The sequence below is a fragment of the Poecilia formosa genome, unplaced genomic scaffold, assembly GCF_000485575.1.
Source record: "Poecilia formosa unplaced genomic scaffold, Poecilia_formosa-5.1.2 Scaffold102, whole genome shotgun sequence".
NCBI classification, from domain to species: Eukaryota; Metazoa; Chordata; class Actinopteri; order Cyprinodontiformes; family Poeciliidae; genus Poecilia; species Poecilia formosa.
The window spans coordinates 1,061,086-1,072,823 of NW_006800041.1; the positions used below are offsets into that span (position 1 = coordinate 1,061,086).

Consider the following 11,738-nt stretch of genomic DNA (forward strand, 5'->3'; position numbering starts at 1 on the left):
GTTAATTAACTAATTTGTTATTTCATTCACTCAATCATTTAACATGTGTAATGTAACTGCTGAGACTTTTGCAATTTGGAAATGGAAAGGTGACATTGGTTTTCTTTACTTAAACCTTATTTTTTGTGTTTTTTGTTTGTTTTTCAGTGTGAACATTGTGCACCACTCTACAATGACAAACCCTTCAGGTCAGGTGATCAGCTCCAGCCTATGAACTGCCGACTCTGTCAGTGTTATGGCCACGCCGTCTCTTGTCATTATGACGCCCTGGCTGATGAGCATCCGGACGAGCACTATCGAGGCGGAGGGGGAGTTTGTGACCACTGCATGCACAACACCTCAGGTGCTCTCTTGTAGGCAGAAGTTATTGATAGACTGAAAAAAGTAGCTCTGAGCTATAAGCTAATGACTATATAATCTAGTAAATGTTTACATAATTACTTCATTCAGTTTTATCATAAGAAACAATCATTTTCAGCCAATCCCTGTTTATATTTGTAGCTATAAAGAACAAAGTGTGGGTGCATAATTAGCAACACTTCTCTGATAGATATGTGCTTTGTTTATATTAGTATTTGCCAAAAGGAAAATTACTAATTAAAATAAAGTCTTTACACATAAAAACAGTAAATAATATGAATTTCCATGCTTATATCTGCAAGATGCCAAGAACAACTTTCTTCCCTTCCTTGACCCCCACCAGTTTATAGGCCATAATAGTTGTGTGTTGCACTAGCCATCTGCTGTTTGAATACAGATTAAACTTTAACCTTCCACATCTTGTTCAGGAGGTCTATTAACTTTTCTACTTTATACACTTTGTCCCTCTTCAAATTAGGAAAGAACTGTGAGCGCTGTGTAGGTGGATTCTTCAGGCTGCAGGACTCTGATCCAACCTCCGCTCATGTGTGTCAGCCCTGCGACTGCGATGTTGCTGGAACCGTCGAAGGTGACACCGAGTGTGCCCAGGTAAACACCGACACATGCTGAACTTCAGAGTAATGTTACGGCAACTTGTTGATTTGGGAGATTTTAAAACTGAACGACTGACCACATTTTCTTCTTCATATCTCTGTTTTTTTCACGGTGTGTCTCATGTAAAGATTGGAGGACAGTGTAACTGCAAGGCTGCAGTAACAGGCCGTCAGTGTGTTCACTGTTTGCCTGGTTGGTTTGGTCTCAATGCCACAAATCCAACCGGCTGCACATCCTGTAACTGTAGTGACCAAGGCACCGTGATCACCTCAACAGGAGCAGTTTCCATCTGCAACCAGCACACAGGGCAGTGTCTATGTAAACCCCATGTCACAGGTAAATATGTGAAAAATCCTGTGTTTGTGTATCAAAGAAGACTCAACACAGAGGAAAAGGGCTTCAGACCCACAACGCATGTCTGGAGTCAGTCATGTAGGAGTCTGAGTTGAGATAAATAAAATGCAACTGTGAAAGTCAAAGACAATAAACTTTTTGTATTATACCACTTTGCTTTTCTAAAAATTCTACCTTATGCTAACAAACGTATGCTAATTAAAAGGGAACCATTCACCTTTTTTGGGGTGAGAACCGTGGCCTCAACCGACTCTCATCCCAGCTTCTCACTCAGCTGTGATCAGCTGCAGTGGATTATGAGCGGGATGTACTGAAGAAACCTTCAGACCTTCATCCTTTATGAAAACCTCAAAGTTCTTGAATAAGACGACCTACAATGCTCCATTACTCCTTGAGATCCAATCCATGAGCGCCACTAACAGGATAGGTGACGAAGTCTTAAACGGTTTCAATTTTTCTTTTGATTTCAGCATGCACTGGAAACAAGGTGGACTTGTTTCCAGCACAGCTCTTGTTTTTAAAAGTCACTCAGCCATGATTCAATATCCAAGCTGCGTTTTTCAAAATAAAATCTTTGTAAATAAATAATGTATTAGTTTTCTTCCACTTCAGTTATTGACTATGTTGAATCGTTCCATCTCATACAATTTGCCTATAAAACACAAAATGACTACATGAAAGTTTGTCGATGTAATACGACACAAAGCCAACTGACTTATCAATGCACTTCCTTAATAAATTTGAACAGTAACATTTTTAGTGCCCAGTGGGGTTTGATGCTGGCCACAAACCAATAGTAAATTTCCTTTCTACTCTCTTTAATTGTCCAACAAGTTTGCCCTAATTAATCCATATGGGTTTCATTGAAGTGCTCACAAGCAAAAATCTGTACACTGGGTGCACATTATAAAAGAAGCATGAGTATATGCACACTGAACACACACATCCCTAAGTGTCGTGGTAGCCCAAATAAACAAGCTTTTCTGCTAGTGGTGCTTCTAGCCGTTGTGCCGCTATTCTTGATAAATGGTTTCACTCCTATCCCCTGTGTGTCTTTGAAGACCAGGCTTGTATGAAATGCAAAACTGGCCAGCAGCTCTTCTCAACTCACCGCATCATGCTTATTGCTAAGCCTTGCTACCAAGGGCCCATGTTGTGCACGTGAGTGTGTGCATGTGCAGCATTGGTGTGTTTTTGTAATAGATGGATGTGACCATGTGTTGAAGTTCATTTATTTCTCCCTAACCCTTTGTTGTATGTTGTGGGAGTGTTTGTGCACAAAAATGTCTGCGTGTTTGTCTCAGTACATGCACATGTATGTGCGCGTATGCCATCAAGGACTTAGCTGGTTTTTAATTCTCTAATTCGGTGCCAAGTTGATTAAAACAAACTGCAGCAGCTTCTTGTATTTCTTCACACTTCTTCTTACAAGACCCATTTTTTTCTGTCCTTGTTTGTTTGGTTGCTCCCACAGGTATTTTTCAGAAATGAGATTTGATTATGGCAATTTATTACCGCCAAGCTGATACTTTGTGTAGAGCAATGGCAGGCTCGCTTCTGAAGGATGGGATTGAAATGTGTGCACACAGACGCAGATACACACATGCAGAAAACTGTACGCTCATAACAAGGTGCCAGAGTGCAGTGTGTTCATAATAGTGTTTGAAATGGTGATGCATGAGCCTGTTAACCAGCTGGCTCCTGATAAAAAGCTTGGCCATGTTACTGAAAACACACATACGCAAACACACGCACACACACATTTACAGGGGCTTCTTGGGGCAAAACACAAAGCTTTTGTTCTGATCTGATATCATTTACCTCTTTTTCTCCTAAATTATTACCGTTTATTTTTTGTTGACCGTTCGTCCGTTTGGTTTTTACCTCAAGAGTTTGTTTCAATATATAAAGTCCATTTTCCAAAAAAGCAGATCGGCAAGTTGTTGTTTTTTTTTTTTTAACTACTTAAAAATAAAAGAAATTGTAATGAAAATGCTGGTAATAGTTTAATAATTGTGTCTAGTTAACGAGTTCCACTGGGCTTTGATTTGATCTTTAATCACTAAAGCCTCAGTCTACTTATCACATAATAAACTATGCTGAGCGTTTGGATGTCACAAAACACAGTCAGTAAATATATCTTTACTGAACTATTAATTATGACCCATGAAGAAAAAAAACATCCATATCTATAAAACCATCAAAGTGGACGGGTCAGAAGAAACACAAGTGTTGGACATGTGCGCTAACACACACGTACCGGTATGTTTCCATTGTGCACCCACACATCCACAGCCACCCACATATGAACACGTGCTCCCTCATAAACGACTGCGGTGACTGCGTTGCCCCCAGGCATCCATTTAGGGACAGATTGCCTGTCATAGAATACGTATGGCATATTCAAATAAGCCCTGCACACACTCGCGCTGCACATCATAGTTTAACTGGCCTTAAAGCTTCACACTGCTTTCGCGGCTATCAAACCTCTTTTGGCATGAAATTGATTTTTACTGCTGTTTGATGATTAAATATAAATAAGAGAAGCACAGAGAGTTAAGGAATAATACGAGTTCATTTCTTAATTAATTGCCTGTACTAATGAAAAGAAAATTTTCTTTAATGTAAAATAGTTTCTGTTCTTACGCTTTAAAACAGGATGAGGTTATTAAGTGTTTGGGAGGTGAAGCTAATGGATGTTTTAGTGTTGGTATTGAAATAACTTTATTTTTATATATCATTATTGTACCTCCTTTTCCCCTTTTTTCTTCCTCTATTCTTTTCTTGTACAAGCGTTTAAATTATTTATTTATTTATTTATTTATTTATTGCTCGGTAAAATTAAGTGTTTTGGCCTGAGGTGAGTGATCCATCATGAGCAGAGGGCCTGGCCCTAATGATGGCAGTTTTATTCACTCACCCACCATTTCTCTTGCTCTCTGAATCGCACACACACACCTGCACAAAGAGAGGGGCTCTTCAATAATCGGTAAATGAACAAAAACAGAAGCTTGTATTTTTATTCTTTCTGAAGCTCACTTCTTCTTCTTCTTCTTCTTCTCATATCCAGGTCTGTCATGTGACCGCTGTGAGTTTGGATACTGGAACCTTTCCCACCCAGATGGCTGCGTCCCCTGTGACTGTGACCCTTTGGGTTCCCTCAGTTCATTTTGTGAGCCCAGTGGGGGGCAGTGCGAGTGTAAGCCTGGGGTGGGAGGCCAGCGATGTGACTCATGCGGCAGGGGCCTGTATGGCTTACGACTGGAGGGATCCTGCGCCCCCTGCAACTGCTCACGTGACGGGACGGTGCCTGGGAGCAACTGTGATCCGCACACGGGCCAGTGTGTGTGTAAGGTATGTACGGATGGACCGCAGTACGTTAGAATAAAAATGAAACAAAATATATTTATTGTTGCAAGTTCAAAATGTCAAGACTTATTATAATAGGTCTGATCCATCCAGAGGCATGTGTCTCAAAAGTTTATTCTTTACTCCTATGGAAAGTTACTAGGAATACCATTTCATTTTGCCGATGAAAATGCAAAATTCACTTTCTCAGAGAATTGGAAAACTACCTAAGATCAATAAAAAAATGATTATGCCAGCTGACTCAAAAGTATGCAGTACAGTATGACATGAAAACTCACCAGCCTCTGGTTCTGCTGATATTTCTACCACGGTCGTTCAACATTGGTGCTTCTGACACATTAAGCTGGTGCAACAATGGACTATTAGCATCTCCATAAAGCTTAACAGCAGAGAAGCATGAAGTGCTGTAATATTTCTCTGCAAAAGGCTTTACTTAACCTCCATGGACCAACCTCAGCAGAAGACAAGGCTCCTCAAATCATCACTGTTGCAAACTTCACATTGAACCTCAGGCAGCTTGGATTTCATGCCTCTTCCTCAGGTGTCTGGGACACTGATTTAAAAATTCAACAAAAAAATTTAACTACGAACCACTAAACAACAGTCCTTTGTTTATCACAACACAGTGTCCTGAACGTGGCAGCTCTTGAAGCACTGGTCTCTGCCACAGCCCTCGCCTCGTGAATCTCCCTTTTAAGTGAGATTTGCTCTGGAATCTTTCAGGGCTGAACTTAAATCCGCTGCTTTTCTTATTTTTTTGCAGCACGTTTTTTTCCTTCCACTCAGTCTTCACTTGATGTCCTTGGAAAGAGCTCTGTGTAAACCTCATTGTGGAGGTCAGACAAGTCTGAAGTCAGCAGGCTTCTTAATTGTTGTGTAACATCGTAACATAACTTTCTCTTTAAAATCCCTGTTGTGTTTTGATCTTGTGGTCAGATTTTTGGAGAAACAGAATCTTTGGGTTCCATCAGATATAAAATTTAACATTTTCAGAAAAATATTGAAATATATCAGTCTGTGTAATGAATCTCTATAATGTATGAGTTTCTCATTTCAAATTGAATTACGAAAAAAAAAATATTTGAGGATCTTCTAACCTGATGAGGTGCAGCTATCTTTTTTTATATACCTGTATTCCTATCGCACGCTTTTATGTGACACACTGACAGCCTTAAATAATGTATCACACAAAGAACATGATTCTACACTCGTTGAAAGGATGATCTTCACCTCCAAATGGCACTTGCTTGGGAACAAATAGTTTCATCTGTTTTCAAAGAGAATATCTTTATTTCCAATGACTTCTTGGGATTAGATTATAATCATAGTACATGAAAAGCTGCATAAGATTCATTGTTTAAGATTTACAAAGAACACAAGGATTTTTATTCACAACTCTGGCTTAAGCGTAAGTTTAAAACTCTGAACAAATTTGAAGCAATAAATCAGAGTAAAGGGAAGGTAATACACCAAAATGCATTAAATTTCCACATTTATGATCAGTATTATTTGATCTTCGTGTCATCCTTTTTTCCCCTAACATTGGCTTTTCCAGGAACATGTAGAGGGCCATCATTGTGATTCATGCCGTCATGGTTACCACACCCTGGAGCAGCGCAACAGCCTGGGCTGCCTGCCGTGTGTGTGTGACAGTCATGGAACCGTGCCAGAGGGTGTGTGTGATAGGAGGACCGGACAATGCCCCTGCAAGGAAGGAGTGGAGGGTGCCCACTGTACCAGCTGCGTCCAAAACTACTATAACAGAAGTTTAGACCTTGAGAGTAAGAAAATGATTCTGTCCGACCTTTATCATTCAAAATGTTTTAGTAGTTTCTTTGTTTTTTATCAGGGGGGTTTCTGGTTGGTCTTTACCAGTCAAATAACACGGCTTGTTTTTATCTTTGTCAGAAGGTTTGTCTCAGGGCTGTGTGCCATGTATCTGTGACCCCAGGGGAACAGTGACAGGGTCAACCTGTGACAGCGCCACGGGGCAATGTGTGTGTATCCCATCACGACATGGAAAGGACTGCAGTAGCTGCCGACCTGGTGAGTTAAAATAACTGACTGACAAGTGATAAATGAGTTAACAAAAAGAAGAAAATACATAAGTCCTAACAGGTTAAGGTGTTGTTATGAAAGAGTTATGAAAGTTCTGTGTCAGAAATTAAGAACAAAAAATGTTCCAGTTGTTGGGTTTCCTTTTGATATGTGTGTGTGGATATAGCCATTTTCACATTTTCTGCATATTTTGTTTTGCCTTTTGAATCTCAGTTTTTTTTTTTTTTGTTTTTTTTTGTAAGATTTTTATGAGCACAGCTGTACCTACTTTTGTCCTTTTGATTGGTTTTGAATGATAAAAGCTGCAAAACTTTTGTGATGGTGGACGTTTTGAGACACTTTTTAAAGATGTTCACATTGAATGCAGTCAGTGTTGTGTGTTCACATTTATATTTTGATTATGTTCTCTCATAATGTGTTCACTTTCATATGTTTGAACAGTAATATTTAAATAGTTCTGTTGTTGCAGTCCACATTTAATAGGTAACACCTGCCTAAGTGGCTAACAGAATATTTAATGTATTTATCAGCTCACAGGCATTGAGAAAAATGATCTCTATTGATTTATGCTTTGAAATGTGGAGTGCCTAATGTAACCTCAGACACTTTTATTGGTTCTGTGTTAAATTTTATTACAGATAAATGGCAAACAACACATTTTATTAACTATGACTAAAAACATAAATGGTTGTTTCAAACTGTATTAAGCTGCATTCAGAATAATTTACCCTTGCATTGTTGTAAGACTTGTGTTTTATATATATATATATATATATATGTATATATATATATATATATATGTGTGTGTGTGTATATGTGTGTGTGTGAGACGATTTGCTATCATTCATCAAAAATATTGCTCTTCATGTTTGGTTGCAAACATGAAGTGCATCAATTGAATTTTATTTTTATTTTTTTCATTTATTTCTGCCCAGGCTTCTACCTCGCTCCAGATCATGGTGTGTGTTTGGAGTGTGACTGCCATCCAATGGGAGCAATGCAGCTTAGTTGTGAGAGCCAGAATGGACAGTGTGTCTGCGCTCATCGCTCAGTGGGAGGAAGACGCTGTGACCAATGTCGTGAGATGTACTTTGGGTTTAATCCTGGTCTGGGAAGGTAGGTTTAACACAATCCCTCTCACATATTTTTGGCCTTCACTGGTGGCCTTTATTTAGTAGTAGATGAATAAAGGCTACTTTATTATGGTGAATCTGCTCCACCACTGAGATACCACTGATGTCCCATCAGTTGTATATATTAGAAAGTTTTTCCCCCCAATATTTTTTTTCTGCATTAAAGAAACTCATGGATTTATGCAGCTATTCATAGAGTGCCTCCAGGTGCAGTCCCTATAAGGAGAGTTTGTAGAAAGGTGAGCAGACAGATGACTTACATGAGTTAAGAACTGCTTTGACCTTTGCTGCTCATGTTGCTACCTGCAGGCCATCTCACATGCTCACACAGCTTAAAACACTCATCCACAAATAACTGTTCACTTTAGACACAGTATTAAACTGATCCACACACACACAGGTGTGTGGTGTCATAGTAGATGGATTGACCACAAACTGTTTGACCAGTTGTCCACTCTGTGTGTGTACATTGGTATATTGATGCGTATTTTAGCTGACCTTGTCTGATAGCTTTAGTTTCTGGTGTGGCTTAATTAGAGATGACATCAGGCTGTGGCTGAGCTCTCTCAGCTGTGAAGAAGGATGGAGATGGTTTAGAATAAGACATGCATCAGGTTTAATTGACGATTTTTTAAAATTATTTTTACCTGGAAAACCATTTTTCTACTACAAAAGAACACTAATTTAATGAAACATTTCACCACTTCAGCTTTGTGCATTTTATGCACAACTTTTTGCTAACCCCTGTAGTTTCAGTGTTTACACTTTTGCAAGACAGTTTGTTAAAATTCTGTATAAACAAGATTATAAGATATTTAAAAAATTGTAACATATTATTCTTCCCAGAATAATGACTAAGGTCATTCTTTGCCAAAGCTGATTTTTTTTTTCTTTTATCTCATCTTTTGGCAATAAAGAGGTAGTGATGTTTTTTGCCAAAAAAAAAAAAAGACTTAGGCCATTACTACTACTAGGAAGGTGACGATATTCAATTTATTATATGTATACCCTAAATTTCATGTTGAAATGTGATTTAATGTGCATTAATGGTTCTCCCTAATGGCATGAAAAAACATAAAAACACAAACACTCCACTTTTAGGCTCATTGATAAAAGGAAGACTGGGTGCAATGTTGGTGTTTCTCCTTGGGAAAGGGAGTGAAGGTCGAGTCACTGTGGCACTTTCTGTATCAGTGTGTGTATCCGTGTTGGTGCACCAGTTGGCAGGACAAATTTGCGCCTCTTTACGAGGCTGTGGCTTTTCACACAGCAATAAAGAAGGTGCATTGGTGTGTGTGTGTGTGTGCGTGTGTGTGTGTGTGCGTGTGTGTGTGTGTGTGTGTGTGAGAGAGAGGGAGAGACGTACAATATGTGAGTACAGTATGCAGCGAATAAAAACACACATCAATAATGTTTGTGTGTAGGTGACAGTAGCATGGTTTATACCGATTCAGTTTGCCAGACTGGTGTGCTAAATGTTCTCCAACACACACACTGCGCCACATGTTGGTGTGTGTCTGTAAAGGTGTAAGGTGGATGGCCGTATGCTCACCCACTGTCCTGGCCCTGCGGGGGTAACACCAAACCAGTGACCTAGACTCAGACACCGTCAGACAAATACATGCAGTCCCACAAATGGACACACACTTTGGCGACTCTGATGGGGTATGAAGTTAATATCACAGCTATGGGGTGGGATAGATGGTGGTTAGGGTTTCCCTCACAGTGTTAAGGAGATGACCCGGCACTTCTCACTCTCAAGCACACACACACACAGTAATCTTTAAACATTTACACATTCTTGAAGACACATTTAATAATGTATTTACTTTTCGTTTTTGGCTCCAGCACTCTTCCACAGCATCTATAGAGGGGCTGTTTTAGAACCCTGCAGTAACTAATCTTGAGTCCTACAAACATCACACAACGTTATGATTCCTAAGTCAAAATTGTAATTCATTTTAGGCTACTTACTTAACACCAAAAGTAAAGTATGTTAAAAGAAAAGATACTTTAAAGACCCAGACTGAGAGACCATTTAGAGGTTCAGAAAACCTTTGCAGGTGTTTTGAGTTTATTAGCTGATGAGGATATGACACCATGAGTTTCCTGGATTTAACTTTTTGCCATATTCTAATATTCTGAGACTCTAACTTTTGGCTTTTCTTCATCGTCAAGCCTTAATCATCAACGTTATTATAAATAAAGCAAGCACTGGTGACAGGGTAACCCTAACCCTAACACAGCACAGGAAGGGAACAGCACAACAGTTATGTGCTGTTCATATAATTGTGAACACACTTGATTGATTTGGAGGTTGTAAAAATTTTTTTTTGCACAATTTCCATTCTATTGCTGTGCATGAGTGAGGTTGTTTGGATGTGTGGAAAAGCTGGACTTTTTCTATGGATTTGGGTGTGGAGTGTTTTTGGAGGGAAAAAAATGTTTTGTGTGAGCAACGTGGTGTGTCAAAGACAACTTAGATGGTTTTAAGTTTTTGTTCATTAAGAAACCTTCTTTAACCTCCTAAAAGTCTGAGAAGAGTCCACTCAGGAACTACGTTATCCTCAACAGAACCCTCTATGAGCCATTAAAGTTCACTAATTCCCTATTGCATGGGAGGTATTTCGTCATACTATTGCTTCCCTTTTCTTTTTCATAAATAGATGCCAGCCGTGTGCATGTGATCCAGAGGGCAGTGTCAATAGTTCATGTGATCCAGACACAGGAGTGTGTGTGTGTAAGCTGCTGGTAACTGGAGACAAGTGTGATTCTTGCCAGCCTGGAGCAAGTCATTTTGATCCTGAGAACCCTTTTGGATGCAGCAAATGTGGGTACCATTAGACTTTATTTTGATTAATACAGTTCACCAGTACTTTATTTTGATTAATACAGTTCACCAGTTTTTGGAATTAATAAAATGATTAAAATCCTGTTTGTTTCTCTGGTTCCTTCTAATTTTGGTTCTGTTTTTTTGTTCAGCTCCTTCACAGCAGCCTGCACCAATTGGCTCAGTTCTCAGTTACTCATCAATCCATCTTTCCTGGCATCCACCTGATTCCCCAAATTCACATAGACTCAACTACACCCTCATGAGGGATGGACAGTCACTTCATACCGTCCAGAGTCATTTTCCTTTCAGTATGTACCAACACAGCTTTTCAAAGGTTTTGTTTTCCCTAATTGTATTTGCATGGCATGAATACTGCTGTATTGTGTATTCTGACTTGATTTAATTTTCTTTTGTTAAGGCCTTGAATCCTTTGTGGACGCTGGTTTGTTTCCCTTTACCAACTACTCCTATTGGCTCATAACAGCGAATGTAGCTGGTGAGACGATAAGTGCTTCAGTCTCGTACCAGACTTTAGGGGCTCCACCTTCTGGAGAAGAGCTTCATTTAAACCTCCTTGGACGACCAGGCCCAACCAGTGCAAGCTTTAACTGGAGCATACCAAGAAATGATACAGGCCCAGTCGAAAGGTAATGACTGAGTATTTAAAGAAAGAGCACTTTCAATGGATGCTTCACAGCTTGTTGTAGCCTGTGTAATGTTTTGGACTTAAAGTTCAAATGACATTTGAAGGATTAGGATAGATCTTGAAGTTTTGTAGTGAACAGAGGTGTGGCGTAACTGGCAAAAGAAATGAGGCAAGTGAGATTGGAAAAATATTGAACAAAAATGTGCTGATATTGTAAAGTTACTGTCTACATCAGGGGTGTCAAACTCAATTTCACCGAGGGCCACTTCAGCATATCGGCCCCCCTCAACGGGCCACATTGACGGTACAAATCAGGAGTGCATCCCTACTAAAACACACCCCAGACAAAAGGCTGACTTCCGTCATTCAG

At 39.5% G+C, this 11,738-nt stretch overlaps 1 protein-coding gene across 3 annotated transcripts in view; it reads left to right on the forward strand.

Moving 5' to 3' along the window:
• Positions 1–11,738, forward strand: part of ush2a (Usher syndrome 2A (autosomal recessive, mild)) — a 201,739-nt gene that overhangs the window by 38,598 nt on the left and 151,403 nt on the right. For all 3 annotated transcript variants that reach the window (XM_007559093.2, XM_016674807.1, XM_016674808.1), the window contains exons 13-22: positions 148–343; positions 839–969; positions 1,104–1,311; positions 4,400–4,683; positions 6,254–6,479; positions 6,607–6,744; positions 7,692–7,872; positions 10,556–10,719; positions 10,872–11,030; positions 11,141–11,369. In XM_007559093.2, coding sequence (XP_007559155.1) covers positions 148–343; positions 839–969; positions 1,104–1,311; positions 4,400–4,683; positions 6,254–6,479; positions 6,607–6,744; positions 7,692–7,872; positions 10,556–10,719; positions 10,872–11,030; positions 11,141–11,369 — 1,916 coding nt within the window. The remainder of the gene's footprint in view (positions 1–147; positions 344–838; positions 970–1,103; positions 1,312–4,399; positions 4,684–6,253; positions 6,480–6,606; positions 6,745–7,691; positions 7,873–10,555; positions 10,720–10,871; positions 11,031–11,140; positions 11,370–11,738) is intronic.